Here is a 22,009-nt window from a genome sequence, read left to right as displayed (position 1 = left end):
TAAATTGGGGTTTGGTGGGCAGGGGGTGGGAGTGCACACCACTGTAAAAAATGAATAATAAAAAATAAAAAGAAATAACAATTTCATTAAATACAAAAATGGGTAGCATGCTAAGCCTTGGAGGGTGAGGGTGATAGCACATGCTGAAGAGGAGGTTCATATCAGCAGAGTTCAGGGGAAGTCATGCTAGGTTGGAGGATACAAATGGCTCTTGCAGTACAGCACACATTTGGATTTGGGTATCCTAGGCCATTCATCATGCTCAGCAACTACGTACTGGACATCCTCAAGACACAGACACTTCACCAGTGCCCACTAATGCATTCTACATGTTTTGCGGTTATTGTTCATATACAGAAAAATCACACAATGAACACACTTAAATTGGTAAATGTCATGAATAGTTTTTCACATTTGGACTGCCTTCCCTTTGGTGTTGCATTTTCTGAATGTGAGATGCTGGAGCAGGATGTAATTCGAGGGGTGGAAGAGAAAAGGGTTGTGTGCACTGGGGCAGATTTTACTCCAGGAACATTTCCAGAAATGGGCATCTTGGTGAACAGTTGGTGATTTGGAAATATCGTAAAGTTTTACATGCATATTGTGAGGGTTACAAGGCTAAAAGTATGCAACTCTGAATGTTATGGGGAGGATAGCAGGAAGTGATCTTATCAAAAGTCTTCACTGAAAAAGGTCAGAGTCCTAATGAGCAATCTTTTGAAACATTCAACACTTACTTTATACTGAATAATGAATGGAGATTGCTCAAGAAATTTGGGTTTCAACAAGGTTAGTGGGATAGTCGCAGGAAAACAAGACTGGGTGTAGATCACTGGTGGTAAGTGCTGAGAGATTCATTTTTGAAGATTGTACCTTTCCCATGGATATCTAGAATGTTAGAAAGAGAGCATTAGACACAGACAGAGTGGAATCTGTTAAAATGGAGATGGTATTTTTTGTTGGATAGCTTTATGTGGGACACAGATGGGGGAGAAATACAACAGACAAAAGTAGAGATAAATGGAAGAGTCATTTGGAAGAATGTCAGAGTAGCTACTACCACCAGCCATGAAGTAATTGTTGAAAGTGAAGGAGAAGATCAAGATGATGATGATGATGATGATGATGATGATTAGAATTTGGATGCTAACCTCAACATCTTGAATATATCAATATTCAGGATGGTGGCATGGGATTTGGAAAAGGTTGTGCTCTGTTTGTGAATTTCATAAATTTCAGAAAACAATTTAAAAATTATACAATTTCATCTTAAGATGTATTTGTGCCAGTCAAACCAAAACAAAACATTAAACAATGAAATACATGAAGTGAGCCAAAAGCAAATAACCCAATATGAAGGCCAACATACAGTGGTATGGTACACATGCTTGCGTGTGTGTGTGTGTGTGTGTGTGTGTGTGTGTGTGTGTGAGAGAGAGAGAGAGAGAGAGAGAGAGAGAGAGAGAGTGTGTTAACTCCACAGCATACTGAAAAGCATCTGGAATACATATGCATTACTGAACTGCATGTTCGAATTGGATGTGCCACATAAAATTGATGTCAAGTGAGCCTGAAGAAGCAACTTGATACATGTCTAAGCTGTATCTCTGCTTAATCATCATAGACGATCACTGTCTTAAGCGACTATCCATCAAAACGGAAAGTACCATATATGGTGTCAGAAATACACAGCAGCTATGAGTCAGTTTTTGTACACAGTTCTATTTATATGGTATCAAATTCTGGTGTCCCCTTATTCGCACTATGAATACAACAGTATTTGTATGGGAACACAATGTTTCATATATCAGTTAGAGCAAGCTATGGCAACAAGAATAAAGATAGCAAAGGATGTCGCGAACAATGAAAAACTGGTAACTACAATCAACTAAATGCAGCAGCACTGTCATTACCAGTAGAATATCACGGGTCACAAAAATGAGAGGAGGCAGTACTTCGTCTAAATAATGTTCCTGTATCTATGCTTGTAAACAAGTTACCACAGTGTCTAAATGCCTGTATCAGCCCTCAAAGGAGAGCTGATCATGTGGCCTCTTGCATGTTGACAGCATATATTAAACCTCATCTTCAGCTTACATATGCTAATATGGCACTATAGCAGTTAATAGCTCATGAGAAATGCTAATGTCTCTTTTTCAGTCTGTGTTATAGCATCTTTGTGCTTCACAGAACTGACAAAGAGTATCCTTTGCCCCTCTCATTGTTGTGATGTCATTGCAGCTTCCATTTAACAATTTTACAACGAAATAATTAAATTTTGAACACCTAAGTAATACCCCGTAGATTCACTTTTACGCCTGCTGTATGGCAGCACAGTAACTAGCAGTCTTCAATATCACCAGTCACTGTGTGTGGGATATAACCTTCAGTGACTACATGGAAGAGTTGCGACAAAGAATAAAGGCCAAATAAATAATAATTATATTTCTAGTGTTTACATTTATCGCAGTATACTTAAAGTTGTGTTATTATATAATTAAGTTTACATAATTCAGTGATCATTTTGTCACTGCAAACTAAACTGATCTATCTGGCAATGGGTGACTCCTTGTAGATGGAGGGATTTTTTTTATCTGAAGCTGTAATTGCAAAAGTAACACAAGCAGTTGTGTCAGTTAACCCTATTTCTCAATATACAACCAAACAAAGCCGTTGCAGCAAAACTCATCGCATGCTCTCACCTTGGCATTATCACCAATAAAATTTACCTCATAGGATTAGCCAGCTAATAGATTACACAAGTCATAATCAACTAAGTATTCTTAGTGTATCCAAGCCAGTGAATTAAATTAATGCAAATCAAAATACACGGTGACACTGATACCTATTTTATCATGCAGGCTACTTGAGTTCTAATCTCCATCAGATCGAAATTTCTCTACAGCGTGGCCTTGTTGTCTAACACAAGAACAAGGTCAACTTGCACCAACCTGCCATTATCACCTTTTTTCATTCATCATTCTACCAATTTTAGTTCATTTCAATGCATTCACATTTCTTCAGATTTATTTAGTTTCCTACTTCTGTCTCTTTACTACATTTTGTGGCTTCCTTCACTGTGTATTGTTCTCTGTTTGAGGCCCATTATTTATTGCTTCTTTCCCCCTATAGTTGCATCAACTAGATGTCTACTTTCAAGTTATTGTTAACATATTTTAGTCTCATTTACTGACTTTGGTGGCATTTCATTGTTAATATTCCTCTCATCTTACACAGCTGTTTCTCATTTGCTTAATTGTGGAATGGCAATGTCCCTCAAAGTCATTTTCCTTTTCCAGATGGGGACCCTCTCTTTTTGTAGTCCAAAATAATTGATCTACGATCAACATGGTATTTTCTATAAGTAATTTCAATTTGAAAGTGGGTACCCCTGAGAGATTAAAAGCAAGTTAACAAATTTAGAGCCTAATAGGTATTTTCTACATGCCATTAACATGAAGTGTCACTCAGTTCCACAAAGGGGGAATTTTATTTTTAGTTCGTCCTCATTCCAGTCGGTGAAAATATTTTTTCAACAAATCTCCATTTTCATGACTCCATGTTATTTCTAAAATAAAAACAAGTACGCAAATAATAATGTAAAAATTGCCTCAGTCCTAGGTTACGAAATTCAGTATACACCAAAATCAAAAATAACAATTATTCAACATTCAAGAATTGAAGACCAATACAAGGACACAAAGCTTCACACTGTATTCCCATTACAATTCACGATGATGAAGTACAGGTAAGTCTGTCTCTATAACTTTATAGGTTGAGCAATGAATTTTCTTACCTTGGGGCAGCGCACAGCCTTACAAGGCACCTTGTATGTAGTGAGCATCTTCTCTTCTAGTTGTTCCTTCTTTTCCAGATTATTGAAGTATTCTGCTTCAGCTTCCAAATCCCTTGCTTCTATCAGTGTAGTATGTTTGGAACTCACACCCATCAGCCGCCTAAATTTTTCCATTTGAGATACACGTTCCTTTTCGGACTCTTTTTCTGCAAAAGTTAAGCCTGTTAGAAGTGGAAGTGTGTTTATGTGAAGAAGAGGGGCATGGGGTGTAGGGGGGCAGGGGAGCAGGGTTGGAGTCGAGGGAGAGAGGGGGAGAGGGGGAGAGAGAGAGAGAGAGAGAGAGAGAGAGAGAGAGAGAGAGAGAGAGTGTTTCCCTGAGTATTATCTAAATATTACTTCTAAGGAACTTTTAAAAATGTTTTTCCTGAGGAAATAAGTAACTATAGTAGGCAGTCAATGAAAGGAAATTGGGAGGAGGGGGGGCAGGAAATCATGAACAACATACACTGTGGTCATACGAGTCTTGAGATAGCGATATGCACAGATATGGATGGCTGTAGTATCATGTACACAAGGTATAAAAGGGCAATATATTGACAGAGCCAAGATTAATACTCTGGTGATTCATGTAAAAAGATGTCTGACACGATTATGGCCGCACGACGGGAATTAACGGACTTTGATCAGGGAATGGTAGTTGGAGCTAGACAAATGGGACATTTCATTTGGGAAATTGTTTAGGAATTCAATATTCCAGGATCCACAGTGTCATGAGTGTGCAGAGAATACCAAATTTCAGGCACCACCTCTCAGCATGGACAATGCAGTGGCCGATGGCCTTCATTTAATGACAAAAAGTAGCATCCTTTGCACAGAGTTGTCATTGCTAACAGAAAAGCAATGCTGTGTGAAATAATCACATAAATCAATGTGTGACACAACAAATGTATCTGTTAGGATAGTGTGGTGAAATTTGGCATTAATGGGCTATTGCAGCAGACGACAACTAACAGCATGACATCACCTGCAGTGCCTTTCCTGGGCTCATGACCATATTGGTTGGACCCTGGACCCTAGAAGACTGGATACCTGTGGCATGGTCAAATGAATTCCAATTTCAGTTGGTGAGAGCTGATGGTAGCATTCATTCAAGTTTGTCGCATACCTCATGAACCATGAACCAAGCTATGAACAAGGCAAGTGCAAGCTGGTGGTGGCTTTATAACAGTGTGGTCTGTATTTATTTTGAATGGACTGGGCCCTTTGGTCCAACTGAACCCATCATTGACTGGAAATGGTTATGTTTTGGTACTTGAGACCATTTGCAGCCATTCAACGTCAGAATTTTTATGGATGACAGAGTGCCATGACAATATCACCAGGCCACAATTGTTCTCAAGATGATTTGGCCACCCAGATCGCCCGACACAAACCCCATCGAACATTTATGGGACATAACTGAGAGGTCAGTTTGTGCGTAACATCCTTTAATGTCAACACTTTTGCAATTATGGATGGCTATAAAGGCAGTATGGCTCAATATTTCTGCATGGTACTTCCAAGGACTTGTTGAGTCCATGTCACATCAAGTTCCTGCCCTAAGCCAGGCAAAAGAAGGTCCGATAATCTGATATTAGGAGGTATCCCACGACTTTTGTCACCTTGATCTGCTAAAAATCCTCAGCAGCGGAGTGTGAGCGTTGGGGTTGGCTGGGGGTGGTATTCAAAGATCACTTGCTTAAATTTTTCTCAAATAACTCAAAAAACTGCAGTCCTCTAGTGAAACTGTTTCCCAGTACAAAATTAAACTACATTAAATTTACTATAAAAAAATTCATATTCATTTTTCTAAAGGACTAACAATTTATGCATTGCAGAAGATGGAAAAATTGCAGATTATTAAAAATATTATTGTAACAGTACAAAGTTTATGTTTATCTATAAATGTAATGGTTAATAACAAATATGAAATGTGTATACAGCATCTAAGTGCAATAGAGTCATATTAAGGGATAAATTGCATTCCAGGGTGTTATCAGGATGGAGGGGGGAGATATGTGGGGTAGAAGCATGAGGGAAACTAGGTCACCAGATTGTGTTCACACACTTTGCTCCTTCATATGTTTGCAAACATAAGGTCAAGCAGGTACCTACTCTACCTGCCTCACTACATCACAAGAAGCATCAACAGGTTGTTCAAAAATTTACATGGACCATCCACAACACACTTCATGAATCACTTGCTACAAAGTGGACAAACATGCCTGGGAAGTGTTTATTTTGCACAAAATGAGTTAACACTACACAGAATGGACATATAAATTACTAGTAACAGTAATGCAATTAATGCATATGGACAGAACCTATATAAATTTCTGCTTGCTGTTCTACACTGCTAGAGGGGAAATTAATTCTTAGTCATCCTGTATGGCATCTGTAGTGTTATTCTGGGCAGGTTATTTCTCCACCATGAGTGCTGCTCCCTTTTCAGTTTACAGACAGATTACACCACACCAGCATTCCCTGTCCAATACTCTTAGGCGAGTAGACAAAATAGTTTCAGTGAGCTCGTGTTTATATTTATATAGTGGGGTATTTTCTATTTATTAAGTAAATACTTATTTGCAGCTGTTAAGTGAGGTATTACATAAAAAAAAGCTGTCAACCACACTGAAGAGCCTTTTTCAAGTGTAACATGCTGTCAATATACATTTAACAGTGTCAGTTTCACTGTCTGGAATACTTTTCACAGCATAGGGGTATCAAATCCATCATCAAGTCTCAGCTCTCCTAAAATCTGAAGAGGCCCACAGACTTCAATTGTCTGCCTCTGCAACGGAAGTAGCTCACATAGGTGTTATAGAGCTTTAGATATTTCAACGTGAGTCAGGCAATTCATTGCAGCACATTACTATTCTTGACTTGAACATGATCAGCCACATTCCAACAGACTTACTCATACCTATCTTAGAAGATATACTGTGTATGTGTGATAAGTGGCCCCACTGCATGCAGCCCCCTCTACAAGTGCCAGCAATTCCTGAATGGAATTAAGATTTAAGCAGTCAACAAGGAATACAATTAATTGTGCGAGAGTGCAGTAACTTTCTGGTCATTCATTAATTCACCACCAAATGACTAAAACACCATTACATGGCTTGATAATATGCTGCCGACAACAGACAGCACGAGGGTCCCACATATACCAATCTGATACCTTTCCCACCAACACTAACTACATAGGTCACTGACAGCATCACACTTCCAAATTAAACACCTAGGAACATATTTTACATAAAAGCTCACTCAACAACTACAAATAAGTAGCCATTCCATAAATGGAAAATAACTCCACTATATAAACATGAGCTCAGTGACATTATTTTGTCTGCTCACATAAGAGAGTTAGGAAGTCCTGGGGAGATATAGCCTGTCTGCATATTGAAAAGCAAGCAGCACTCATAGTGGAGGAATTTTTCTTTCCAAAAAGAGCATTTGCCGTACAGGGTCACTAAGAATCAATTTCCTCAATTTCCCCTCTAGCAGCGTAGAACAGTGTGCAGAGATTTGTGTAGATTCTGTTCGTATGCATTACTTGCATTAGTAACTTTATATCTGCATTCTATATAGTTTTAACACATTTTGTGCAAAATAAACACTCCCCAGGCATGACGACACACTACAACACCAGTGATTCGTTAGATGTGCTGTGGTGGGTCTGTATAACTTTGTGAAGCACCCTGTCGTTGCTTCTTGTGATGTAGTGATGTAGACAGAGTGGTGAATCACCTGCTTGAATTTCATTTATTTACAAAAGAAAATCGTCAAACAGCCTTACATTCTGAGAAGTTATTTTATTTAGACAACCGATTTCGACATCTTAATAATGCCATCTTCAAGCCCCATATGCGTTTTGTGTACAGACAGTCAGATCTATCAATATGTACAAACTGAAGCCATCAGTATCTGGATACCGTGAATTTGTGTTTTTAGAGTTTCCATCAATGACTTGATAACAAGCATTCAAAGGAAACACTCTAAGACTGAATTCACAGTATCCAAATACTGATGGTTCTTCACAGGATCCAGATACTGATGACTCAAATGTGCAAGTATTGACAGATCTGATTATCTATGAACAAGTGCACATGGAACCTGAAGATGGCATTACTTAAATACCGAAACTGGTTGTCTAAATAAAATAACTTCTCAAAATGTACAGCTGTTTGGGGATTTTCTTTGATAAATATTTGACCAGTCACTGTTCTGTGTCTACAATGGATCAACAGAGATTGCTTAACCTTCAGTTTGCAGGGCTATGAAGGAGCGAAGTGCACGAACACAATCCTGTGACCTAATATCCCTCACATTTCCTCCCCCCTCCAAATTGTTACACCTCTGGAACACAATTGTCCCTTAAAACATCCCTGCTACACTTAGAAGTGGTATACACATTTAATATTCGTTTTTAATCCACCTTATTTAAAGATAAACATTAATTTTATATAATTAGAACAATTTTTATAGTACTCTACAATTTTTCCATTCCCTACAATTCAAAAACTACTGGTCATAGAAAAAAATGATTGGGAATGTTTTCACTGGAAATTTAATTGTAATTTAATTTTGTACTGGTAAACATTATCACTAGAGGTTGGGGTTTTTGAGTTATTTGAGGAAGACATAGAAAGTGCTGTTTAAATGCCCCCCCCCCCCCCCCCAAATGCTCACACCCCACCGGCCAGAATTTTTAGTATGTTGTTTAGGAAACTGCTTCCTAATGGTGTGCAAAAAGTTGCAACTATACTTTTTCCCCCATCTTGCCTTTCTTGTCTTCACTGACTGGGCTATTTTAATTAAATCCTTAAAACTAAGAGAGAGACAGAGAGGGGGGGGGGAGAGAGGAAGGGGGGAGGGAGGGAGGGGGAAAGAGAGAGAGAGAGAGAGAGAGAGAGAGAGAGAGAGAGAGAGAGAGAGGGGGGGGGTGGGGCAGGGAGTAAAGGATGGGTATGAGCCTTTAAACAAAAATCACGGTTATAGTAAATATCCGTTTGCACATCTCTTCTTAAAACTCTCTCACTCTCTCATGTAAGAAGGTAATAAATTATTTACATTCTGCCAAAACTTTCCAATACCGTATATATGTATCTCTTAAATGGTTAGTTATAAAAGTGACTTACACATTGTTAGCAACAGAGTGTCTACAGTCACTTTTCCTCTTGTTTTCTCACAGTCATGCAGCTGTTGCAGAATTCCTACTAGACTATGAGGACTGTTCAAAAATTTCCAGAACATTCGTAATTTTGCGCCAATGGTGTGATGGAGCGAAATGTGGTTGGCATCCCTGCACCTGCCCGTATTTAATGTGTAATTGTTGTATTCTGTTAGTTATTGTTCAGTGCTGTATTGAGTAGAATGTTGTGTCTTACAGTTTGGGAATTTCGAGATGGTAGAATTAGAGGAGCATTTGCGTCTGCATTAAATTTTATGTGAAACTCAAGAAAACCTTTACAGAGACACACCAAATGATGCATGAAGCCTACGGTGATGAGTGCTTTCACCATACTTTGTGCTACGAATCGTTCACATGGTTTAAAAATGGCTGGATGGAAGCTGAAGATGACCGTCGTTAAGAATGCCCTTCAACATCTACCTACGATGCTCATGTCAGGAATGTCAACGAAATTGTCTGTACCAATCAAAGACAGACTGACCAAGAGATTATAGAAGAATGTAACTTCTCAGTTGGATCATATCATGAAATCCTGATACAGTATCTTGGAAGGCACTGTGTTGCCGCCAAGTTCGTCCCACAGCTCACGAGTCGAGACCAGAAAGACCTTCACCTCCAATCTGTGAAGAGCTTTTGAATTGCGCAAATGAGAATGAGATATTCCTTAAGAGAATCATAACTTGTGATGAGATGTGGGTCTATGGTTATGAGGTTGAGACCAAGATTCAATCTTCACAATAGGTTGGGAAATGTTCTCCAAGACGGAAAAAAAAGCACGTCAGGTAAGGTCAAATGTCAAAGCCAAGTTGATACTTTTCTTTGACACTGAAGGATTCGTTCATCACGAACTGTTAATCGACAGTACTATCAGGACATGTTGCAATACCTGTAAGAAAATCTGAGGAGGAATATGGCGAGACAATTCTTGACTCTTGTATCATGACAACACACCCACACATCAATCTGTGTTGGTGCGTGACTATTGCACAAAACAGTGTGCTGCCTCACCCTCCATAATCTCCAGACCTGGTCCCTGTGGACTATTTTTATTTCCAAAGTTGAAAACTCTGCTTAAAGGAAGAAGATTTGCAATGACAGACAAGACAAAAGAAAATTTGCAGATGACACTTCGTGTGATCCAGCAAGAGGTGTACCAAGACTGCTTCAGAAGTGGAAATGGCATTGGGAGCAGTGTTTCAATTGTGGAAGAGAGTAGTTTGAAGGAGACCATGCACAATAAGTAAAAGGTAAGTGTGGAAAAATTTTGTGGACAAAGTTCGGGAATTTTCTGAACACACTTCGTAAAGTAACAGTTAGGTCACAAAATCAATACATATGAAACCAATTAGCATTAGTTAATAATAGTTAATGCTAACTGGTAACTTAACTACAGGGGCTATGAACATACCAGCACATACATGTGTAAACATCATACAGCACACAGATTTAGAGCATAGTACACAGTCAATGCTGATTTAAAAATACTATAATTGAATTTGGTTGGCAATCTTAATGCATGTTCACATAGACACATAAAATCACACACTCAGATGCTGTATAAGAACAATAAGAGCAGTAACAAAAAATTAATATAAGCAGCCACCAGAGCCAAACAGATGCAGATCATAACTGTTGTTCACAGTTAACCTCAACTCTGCATTGCAAAGACAATCAGTGATGTGGGCAATAGTACAGAAGTAACAACCCTACATTAAAATATTAAGACGTATTAGGTATGTTACTTGACAAGGGGGAAAAAAATTGAGGCCTATATTATATTTTTACAAAATACAGTGAATCACAAAATTGGGGAAAGATGTACTACGCACCACATAATCATGATACAGTACTTGCCTAAATTTGTCTAAAACTGCCCCATCTCTTTAAGGCCAGCCTGCTCACTGAAAAATCTGTCTGGATTTTTACTGAACACATGGTAAATTTCAGTCTCTTCCAAGACACTCAGAGTCTGCCTTTACCTCTTTTAACTAAAAATTTAAGGTTGCCTACAATATTACCTTTAGGATGATTATTTGCATGAAGCTGGACAATCAAAGATTTGCTGCATTCACTCAAGTTTGTTCCAATAGACTAAGGATTTACAGACATTGGCCGCGAGTGGGCATTGACAGACATTGATGGGTAAAGTAGAAAATTGTGCCAGACGGGGATTTGAATCTGGTTTCTTGCTTACTAGGCAGATTGTCTGACCACTAAGCCATCTGGACAGAGTGGTCATTGCAACCGCACAGACTACCCTAGCATTCCCCCCCCCCCCCCCCCCCCCCAGCTGCACTGACCAATGTGTCCTGATGGCTCAGTGGTCTGAGCATCCACCTAGTAAGCAGGGGACCCTGGTCCGAATCCCGGCTCAGCACAAATTTTCAACTTTCCCCATTGATTTCAATCAATGCCTGCTTGCAGCCAATGTCTGTAATTCCTTTGTGTCTTAATTCATACTGGCTACTGAATTTTTTTTAAAAAAAGTGGTGTCTGTTCTTTTGAACTTGCCCAAAAGAAGACACACCACAGATATTTATATATTCCTTGGATCACCTAGCGAAACATCTGCAAGTCTAGGGCACTTTAAACAGTCATGATTACCACACTTTAGGCCCACACATACACACCAGACAGCAAGTACAGCTGCACTTCTTGGGACTGCAGAACAACATATTTTACATTAGAATCCCAAAAATGGTGAACTATCTTTTCTGATGTATTACCAAAGTGAGGAAGGGGGCTACATGCATAATCCTCAACCTGACTTCTCCTTTCCTGTGTCCTGCTTTTCGTTAGTAATTCACAACTTCCTTTTACAATATACCACTTATCACTTTGGTTTGAAGGCCATTTCCTACAGCTATACACACCAAAAAAAGAAAAAGGAAATCAACTTTGGAGGTGGGGAAAAGGGAGAAGTAAGAGAGCGAAACATGCAACCCTTCCTTACTACAGTACTATACTTAAAGAGAAATCTCACAATATGAGGATTCCAATGTAAGAATTGGTTTCGGCATCCCAACACACTGAACCCAAGTGTAAGACATCATGCACAAAATTTGCACCCATATTTGCAGTCTGGTGAGTAAGAGTAGACTGTGGAAATAGTGACAGGCTTCATGTGCGCTAAACAGGCAGATGTTTCGCTGCACTGTTAAAAGAACATAAAATTTGGTTGGTAGCCCCTTGAACAGCAGAAACCTGGAACACAACGACAAACCAACGTACCTGGGTGTCACGCTTGACAGACCGCTGATATACAAATATTACTGTGAGAAACCTCGCCAAAAGTTTGCCACCAGGAACAACATCTTGAGGTACCTAGTGAATAGTAGTGTCAGACCAACTATATTAAGAGCAAATGCCCACGCACTTTGCTTGCCATATGGTCCAGTCTGCACATGCCAGAAAAATCAATACTAGCCTAAATGACACACACAAGTTAACAAGATGATGTATTAAAGCCACACCAGTTGGCCACCTATATAACGTGGCTAGATTCTCTGCATCTCACAGAATTCATATGAGCACACACAAAAATTTAAACAGAATTTCAATGAGCACCACCTGCTACACAGAACTTCATGAGGACCTGATTTAAATATCGCACAAGAATCATTAGGCCAAGCTAATAATTGATGTAGTGCCAGTCAAAACAAATCTAATTAAATCAGGCCTTAAAGGCAAAGCAGACGTCAAAGGCGACTCTGGTGAGGTCCAGGACATGGAACATCTTTTATAATGTCTCAACTGCCCCACGAAATGTATCCTAGAAAGAATCACTGATGTTGGGCTGAAAACGATAAAAGAAATTTTCCAGACACAAAAAAGTAAAGAAAATGGAAACGAGTGTTTCTTGTGTTGAACTATGCAAAAACAGAATTCTATGTGGAATGTCAACTTGTATTCAGACGAAAATTTTCTGGTCTGTAAGTTCTCTGTGATTCAACAAGATGTAGATTAGTGAAGAAATTTCAAGATACTGGGCCCTTGTTAGACACACAACAGTGTAAAGGACACAGTGTTTTAACAGAAAATAAATTAGACAAGGTAGGAGAGGCCTTGGAACGAAGTCTGAAAAAAAATCACTGAGCTGTTTGGCACTTCAGACTGGCTTGTCAGCAGCACCTGGTCACAGAGCCGTGCACAGACTCAGGCAGAAACCACGCAAAGTAACGGTAGTGCAGTGACTGACAAACTTGGACACTGTTGCTCGACACAATTTTTGCAACAGCTGTTACAGTCTGTGTATGATGGAGAGATTCATTCTGAAATGCTTTTTTTTTTCCTGATGTGGCATGACTGTGTTTGTCAGGTATGTTAGTTTTTAAGAACTAAAACCTAACAAAAAGGCCTATAGTTATTTCATGCAGGACACTTGAAAGACCACACACTGCAATGCTTCTATGACAATAACATGAATTTGTCTGATGAAAGCATAGTTGACTGGCTTCCTCATTCTCCAGATCTAAATTCATGTGACTTCTACCTTTAGGGAATGTGGAAATCTACGGTATATGCAAACTTTCCCCGTACACTCAAAGAGTTAGAAGACAGGGTTCAGCTAGTTATTTCCAAATTTCAGCAGCCAAGTGTTTGGTAATGTGTTCAGAAGATGTCAGACTGCTCTTGCCTCTGAGGGACATCATTCTAAGCACCTGTTGTAAATTAATGGTAAGTTTAATTTAGTCAGATTACACCACTGTTTACAATCCACTCAGCAGAAATCCAAGATTGAGTCTTGGTCCAACATAAACTTTCAAGTGTCACTAATGGGTAGCATATCTATACCTAACGTGTGTTGCCAAGATATTCGCAGTTTGAGAATTTAATTCAAATTAATTTCAGAACGCCCATCATTAATGTCTGTTCATCCCAAGTACATACTATGACAAGCTCTTCAGCTGTTCTATTTGTGTTAGAAATTTCCTGGATCTGAAAAAAATTCTGTTACCTCCTCTGCACATTAAACTGGGTCTGACAAAATTGTCTGTGAAAGTCTGTCCCCAAAATGGAGAATATATCCAATATTTCTGCAAGGTGTTTACATGTCTATCAGAAGCAAAATTTAAAGAGGGTAGCTTTTTTGGACCTGTTCAATTCAAATAATTGGATTTGATCCTAACTTTGAATAAAAAATGTGAGTAGGATGGACATTCATCATTTGAGGTGGTTATCATCATGTTCTTGTGCAACAGAAAGAACCCACATTATACACTATTGGCCATTAAAATTGCTACACCACGAAGATGACGTGCTACAGACGCGAAATTTAACCGACAGGAAGAAGATGCTGTGATATGCAAATGATTAGCTTTTCAGAGCATTCACACAAGGTTGGCGCTGGTGGCGACACCTACAACGTGCTGACATGAGGAAATTTTCCAACCGATTTCTCATACACAAACAGCTGTTAACCGGCGTTGACTGGTGAAATGTTGTTGTGGTGCCTCGTGTAAGGAGGAGAAATGTGTACCATCACTTTTCCAGCTTTCATAAAGGTGGGATTGTAGCCTATCGCGATTGCGGTTTATCGTATCTTGACATTGCAGCTTGTGTTGGTCGAGATCCAATGACTGTTAACAGAATATGGAATCGGTGGGGTCAGGAGGGTAATACCGAACGCCATGCTGGATCCCAACGGCCTCGTGTCACTAGCAGTCTAGATGACAGGCATCTTATCTGCATGGCTGTAACGGATCGTGCAGCCATATCTCGATCCCTGAGTCAACAGATGGGGACATTTGCAAGACAATAACCACCTGCACGAACAGTTCGATGACGTTTGCAGCAGCATGGACTATTGGCTCGGTGACCATGGCTGCGGTTACCCTTGACGTTGCATCACAGACAGGAGCGCCTGCGATGGTGTACTCAACGACGAACCTGGGTGCACGAATGGCAAAACATCATTTTTTTGGATGAATCCAGGTTCTGTTTACAGCATCATGATGGTCGCATCCTTGTTTTGCGACATCGTGGTGAACGCGCATTGGAAGCATGCATTCGTCATCACCATACTGGCGTATCACCCGGTGTGATGGTATGGGGTGCCATTGGTTACACGTCTCGGTCACCTCTTGTTCGCACTGACAGCACCTTGAACAGTGGACGTTACATTTCAGATGTGTTACGACCCGTGGCTTTACCCTTCATTCGATCCCTGCGAAACCCTACATTTCAGCAGGATAATGTAGGACCGCATATTGCAGGTCCTGTACGGTCCTTTCTGGATACAGAAAATGTTTGACTGCTGCCCTGGCCAGCACATTCTCCAGATCTCTCACCAATAGAAAATGTCTGGTCAATGGTGGGTGAGCAACTGGCTTGTCACAATACGCCAGTCACTACTCTTGATGAACTGTGGTATCGTGTTGAAGCTGCATGGGCAGCTGTACCTGTACACGCCATCCAAGCTCTGTTTGACTCAATGCCCAGGCATATCAAGGCCGTTATTACGGCCAGAAGTGGTTGATCTGGGTATTGATTTCTCTGGATCTATGCACCCAAATTGTGTGAAAATATAATCACATGTCAGTTCTAGTACAATATATTTGTACAATGAATACCCGTTTATCATCTGCATTTCTTCTTGATGTAGCAATTTTAATGGGCAGTAGTGTATTTCCACTGTAGCCAACATACTGGTGAAGTTCAAAAAGTTATGCTTTTTAATGAGGCTCGTGATTCTGTTTCTGAACAGTCACTTTTATTTTTTCCCCAGAAAATTTGGGCGATATTACTGAAGAACGAGGTGAGTGACATCAAAGTAATGGAAAAACAGTTCAGGGCCGTTGGAATAACAAGTATACCACTGGTCGCTTCATCAAGGCATACCAACAAGCAATTCATCTGTGAAAAAGCTGTATTAGACGGTTTATGGGGAAGAGGGTACGAAAATATAACCATATAATTCCTATATAAGGAGATGTTTTTATACTTCAATAAAACCTTCATTCATTTTGAGAAATTAAATTACTTTTCATTCTAATTACGTGTGTTTTGCTAATAGTTTATTGTGAAAAAACTGCATACGGTAGGAAAAAAAATAAAATATAATGAGATATAGGTTCAGTGTACAAAAAATTATGAGATTAAACTGTTACCTATCAAAAAGAAACTCAAAATAATATTTTTTTCATTGGCCCGTGTTATCCACATACCTTTTGGTACATTCAGTTGTGATTAACATCCACACTGTGGGTATACTCTCTTTCATTTTACTTGATAAGAACAATATCAAAACTGGACAGAAGCAAATCAGTTTAAATCAAAATAGCAGCTGCAATTAGAAAATAATGACTGCTCTTTGTCTCACTTAATCCTCACAACAGGTTGGTCCACCTCATCCTGGGATCTGAGTGACTTGCCCTCCCTTTAAACATTTCCCAACCTCTCTTTTCCCCCTATCTGGAAAAGGAACTATTAGCACCGAAAGCCAGAACAGTGTGTGTGTGTTTAAATGTGTTTATCAGCAGTACCTACATTTCACCTCCTGAAGGTAAATGATGACCAGCAACTCCATCTTATAATTTTCTCGTTATTAATAGTACAATAAAATTCTAAGACTGGATGATGCTCTTACCAGACTGATCTTCCAATTTCCGTTTGACAGCAGCCACTGATTTGCTGTTGTCTTTAGGTAGTGGTCCAACTTTCTTAATTATCTGTGCTGCCTTTGCCTTAAAAAAAAAGAGGAGAAAGTGTTATTCATGTTTGTAAACAACTTTTTTTCTATGGCAAGATAAAGACAGGTATTTATGGTATTTAACAAGTAGCAGTTTCACATCACACAGCCCATTAATGTTAGAAATGCCACTAAGACCAGTATATTGTATTTCTTTTGTAATTGTACAGTGTAAGTGACTTGACAATTTACAGTATGAAAAGAATAGTTCAATTACAATACATAATAACTAGATAAACACAGCCAGCTGAGACTATGAATTCCAGTTCCACTATAAAATGTGCCTCTGGTAAAACTGAACTTCTATATCATGTATGGCATAATCTTCTGGGGCTATCAATACAGCTAAAGTTAAGAAAGAAATTATTCTACAGAAGCATGCAGCAAACTAAGATTGTTAACTGAACATTGTGCAAAAGGGACCTCAGGATCTTACACATCTCAAATATATGTCAAAGATTTTATTTGACCACAAAATAAAAATCGTTTAAGATAAAAACTTTTTGCTTCTCAAGTGAGCAAATACACCTGTTTTGTATAATCGTGATGTCTCCAAAATCTACTGGCTTATTTTTTTCATTACGGCAAATGATGCAAACACTGGTTGCTAATGCTGCCTTGTTACCATTTGACATCAGAACTGCCATTGTCAAAAACTTCAGTCAGTGTCCAACTTCAGTGTGGGTGTGCCAAAGTCTGTGAGTTGTGTATTGAAATTTCTGTTCTGAAAGGCAGGTATTGTAATTTTTTTTTTAATTTCTTTTTTTTTTTTTTATAGTCAATAGGAGAGAAATGAGGGTGAGAGTAAACTGAATTCCACTTAAAATGAAGCCGATTAAGGCAGCGGATGAAAAATATTGGCAGAAAATTAATCAACCCCCTCTCCCCTTTCAATCCCTCCCCAAGAATCATGGACTTTGCTGAAGTGGAGAGGCTTGTCGCCCACAATGATATAGACAGCAGTACCATAGGTGTAAGCACAACAAAGGGTATCTATGATGCAGAGGTCTGACTAACATATGGTTCTGAAAGAGGGGCAGCAGCCTTTTTGGTAGTTGCAAGACAACAGTCTGAACGAATGACTGATTTGATCTTATAACATCTGCCAACATACCCTTGCTATATTATAACTGTGAAAGCTGAAAGTAAGGGGAGCCACAGCTGTTATATTTCAAGAGGGCGTGCAGCTCTATTGTATGACTTACTGATGCTAACATTTTCTTAGGAAAAATATTCCAGACATAACACAGTCCCCCATTCGAATGATCACCACCCATGAAACAAATGAGAGAACAAATTACACATGAGCGTATTTCAGAGGTAAAATAACCTCCATTCGAACAAGCACTATACATGAGACAAATGAGAGCACAAAATACACATCAATAAACTCAAAGCTCCAAAAGAGTGGGCTCACTTTGTTTGGATGATAAGCAAGTTTTTGCTAGAGTGATCAGACTGGATTAAATTTTTAAAAAGTTACGTTTCTTTATTACAAACATCAAACTGGGACTGAAGTTATGTATTAAAATCCTCCCCTCCGAAATCTTGGGTGTGATAATAACGTACTGATCTGTAGCGCAACCTGAGATCTAGGTTAGGTTGGAAGATGACAATCTGGTTGTGAGTTGGTGAAGCCAATGAATGTGGAAGCAAAAAATCTGGTTGTGGTTGCAAATTGATGGTGATAAAGCCTAATGTTTATGTCCATGAATATTGAAAAACGCAAGGGGGTACCCAATATGTAATTTTTAACCAAAATGGTGATTTTGATGAAAATGAGGTGGATGAAATATTATATTTTCAAGATCCAAATTCAGGACACATTACAAATTTTGATATTGCACAAAAAAGGTACATAATTTACGCTTTACTAGTATCTTCTAAGATGAAGAAATACTTCCAATATCATCCCACAAAGGTAAAACAATGTAACACTATGTAGTACACAATGCAATGTGTCAATTTCACATTTATGGATAACATGATGGTAGGAACCAGCTTTGTGCCTTATGTGCAACATACATTGTGCTGATGATGCCAAAACCAACGAGATCTTATATTACAATGTGAGTGAGTACTCTTTGGCAGGAGTAGAGCCTCTTTGTCAAACAGTTTCATCAACTTAACTAAAACTAATCATAAAATATATCAACACAAGGAAAATAATAATCTCATATGGGATAAATCGTTTCGTAATTGTCTAATCAGAGACATGTAGGTGACTGGTAGTACTGGTACCTTAATTTTTAGATGACACAATACTCAAATACTTTTTCTAGTATGATGAACACTTAAGCTCTGGATCTTTCTAAAAGAAGATAAACTACAAACAGCCTTTCAAACCTAATTCCTATTTCAAATATGCCATTACAAGAATCATAACAAAAAACACGGGAAGTTCCAAAGTCTCAATGCATCACATGTGTTCCAACTATCGCAAATTTTTCCAGCTATTTGTGGAAGGATTGAGTCCATGTCTCATTGATTAAAAAGTATAAAAGAATTCAATAAACTTGAGGGTTACCTTTATCAAGTCATATAAGAATAACTTATTTCAGTTTTTTTGTTCAATTACTATTTTTTTACTTGTTCAGTTGCTTACAGTCTACAGATTAATCCAGTACAAGATAAAAAATATATGGTTATGGAAAATTTTACAGTGACCCTTTTCAACAACATATCGGACTAAAAAGAGTAGAATTTATGAAATTTTAAATATATAACACTTGAATACAAAACAGAAAAATTTTATAATTTTGATACAGAAATGGTCACTTACTCGAGCCTGTTGCTTTCTTGGGTGAAGAACTGGTTTTGACAAAGAGCCTGCTGAGTTGACACCTATACATGCCTGAAACGTAAGAATAAGATGTAGTTAAAGAAACATTTATTTACATAACTGCACAGTGGAGGTTATGATACTTATTCTTAATCCACAAAGATATCTATTGTCACTTCTCTACAAAGTGTTAAGAGAATTGTAATAATTAAGATCAAAATAGTCAAGTTAAGCCATTAATTTCTGTTCTATATGATTTGGTTCAGAACCTCTTCATTAGAAATTCATTCTACCCTTCATCTTCAGGATTCTTCTGTAGCATCACATTTCAAAAGTTTCTATTACCTTCCTGTCTGTACTACTTATTGCCCACATTTCACTTCCACACAAATACTTTCAGAAAAGACTTCTTAATCTCCCACATTTCCATTAGATTCTAAAATATTTATGTTTCTCTGAAATGTTTTTCTTGCTGTTGCCAGTCTGTATTTCATGTCCTCTTTAACTTCAGCCGTTATATTTAATTTTGCTGTCCACATAGCAAGGTTTTTCTATTACTTTTAGAATTGCATTTCTAAATATCATTTTCAGAGCATCGCCATATTACATTTGATTACAATCCATTACCCATGTTCTACTTTGTTTGATCATTTCTTTTCAAGACACTATCCATTCCGTTCCACAAACTTCCAACTCCTTTGCTATCTCCGACAGAATAGAATTACTATGTCATCGACAAACCTTATAGATTTTTTTTTTTTCCTGAGCTTTAATTTCTTTTACAAATTTCTCTTTGGTCCATATCATTACAAATTATTGTGCAAACGATCCACGCAACATGAAGTCACTAACTAACATGATAGGATACAACCCTGTCTCACTTCCTTCCAAACTACTGCCTCCTATTCATCTCGTTCAACTCTTGTAACTGCAATTTGGTTTCTGTACAAGTTTCAGAAGCCCTTTCCCTCCCTGTATTTTAACACAACCACCTTAAGAATTTGAAAACGTTTATTTCAGTCAACATTGTCAAAAACTTTCTTCAAAACTCCAATTGCTATAACTGTAGGATGACAATATTTCAATCTATCTTCCAAGATAAGTAGTATTTCCAGTATTGCCTTGCACGTTCTTACATTTCTTCAGAACTCACAATCATATTGCACATGATCAGCTTTTATCAGGCTTTCTATTCTTCTACAGATAATTTGTGTTAGTAAGTAAGTGGTAACAATGTATTATTAAGCTAATGGTGCAGCAATATTCTCATCTGTCAGTACCCGTCATCTTTGGGATTACTAACTACATTCTTTTCAATGTTTGAGGGTATTTTGTGTGTCCCAGATATCATTAATACCAGGTGGAATAGTTTAGTCATGTTTAATACACACAGAAATCTCAGTAATTTTGAAGGACTATCATCTTCTCTGTATGCTTCATTTTGACTTAGGTCTTTCTGCACTAAGTACCATAGTTCCCTTTCTATCTGCTTCTTTTTTCATTTCCATGATATAGGGTTGGCCTAAATTATTCGTCAGGGTTCAAAGCAGTCTTTATTTACAAGTATACAATGTACAAAGACAGGTGATACATAAAAAAGTAAATACCCTCACCAAAGTTTCTGGAACATTCTGCAAATGTTCAATATGTTCACCCTTGGCCACTCAGCAAACAGTAATCCATTTCCATCCATATGTTTACTAGCATATTTCCTTCAATGTCCGTCACTACAGCAGTGAAGCGTTCCTGCAGTTCTTGCAGCATTGTTGGCACTAGGGGCACATGCAGCATTGTTGGCTCTAGGGGGACATAAAATTTGCACTTAACATGGCATGAGATGGAGATTTGGGGGGGCGGGGGGCACAGCAACAGGAGCAGAACGCCACACACACCATCATCCCCTATCCAGTGATGTGGCAGTTCTCTGTTTAAAAAGGCACAGACAATTGTGCTCCAATGAGGTGGAGATATGTCCTGTTGAAAGATGGAAGTCAAAGAGTCAGCAGTCAGAACCTGTCACTGTCTGCCTGATGAAGGAAAAGAGGCCATACACCTTTGTCTTGGATATAGCACAGAAAACATTCACTTTTGGTGAATCCGTTTCCAACTCCACATGGACCTGCAGCAATTCAGTACCTCACACAATCATATTGTGATGATACATGTTTCCCAACAAATGGCAAATTGTCACTTGACTGAAAATCAATGCCTCCACAAAGCAGTCATAATAATAATAATAATAATAATAATAATAATAATAATCATCTTCTTCCATCTTGCTGCACATGAGTACAAAACTCCAGTTGGTGGGCATAATCTTCTGGAATCAGCTGTTGTAACAGTTGCATATGGTAGCGTTTGAAATGCAAAATGCCGCAAAACATTACACACTGTTTTCTGCAGATTGCTCAGTACACAGCTCACAAGAACAGTTCATTTTTGCAGGCTTTGTACAAAGCTCTGTCTTATGCCCCTCTTGATTTTCTCTGAGACAACCCATAGTCTCAT

The 22,009-nt window shown here is 38.5% G+C and overlaps 1 protein-coding gene across 1 annotated transcript in view; it reads right to left on the bottom strand.

Annotated features, from left to right (window-relative positions):
- Window positions 1–22,009, bottom strand: part of LOC124595008 (protein MCM10 homolog) — a 94,982-nt gene that overhangs the window by 7,456 nt on the left and 65,517 nt on the right. Inside the window, exons 13-15 of the mRNA XM_047133555.1 lie at window positions 19,502–19,573; window positions 16,618–16,714; window positions 3,797–4,002 (exon numbers count right to left, since the gene is read on the bottom strand). Of these exons, the coding sequence (XP_046989511.1) occupies window positions 3,797–4,002; window positions 16,618–16,714; window positions 19,502–19,573 (375 nt within the window). The remainder of the gene's footprint in view (window positions 1–3,796; window positions 4,003–16,617; window positions 16,715–19,501; window positions 19,574–22,009) is intronic.

The sequence above is a fragment of the Schistocerca americana genome, chromosome 2 (assembly GCF_021461395.2).
Source record: "Schistocerca americana isolate TAMUIC-IGC-003095 chromosome 2, iqSchAmer2.1, whole genome shotgun sequence".
Lineage (NCBI taxonomy): Eukaryota > Metazoa > Arthropoda > Insecta > Orthoptera > Acrididae > Schistocerca > Schistocerca americana.
Note: the sequence above shows the minus strand (reverse complement) of the source record. Positions and strands in the feature narration are given on the sequence as shown.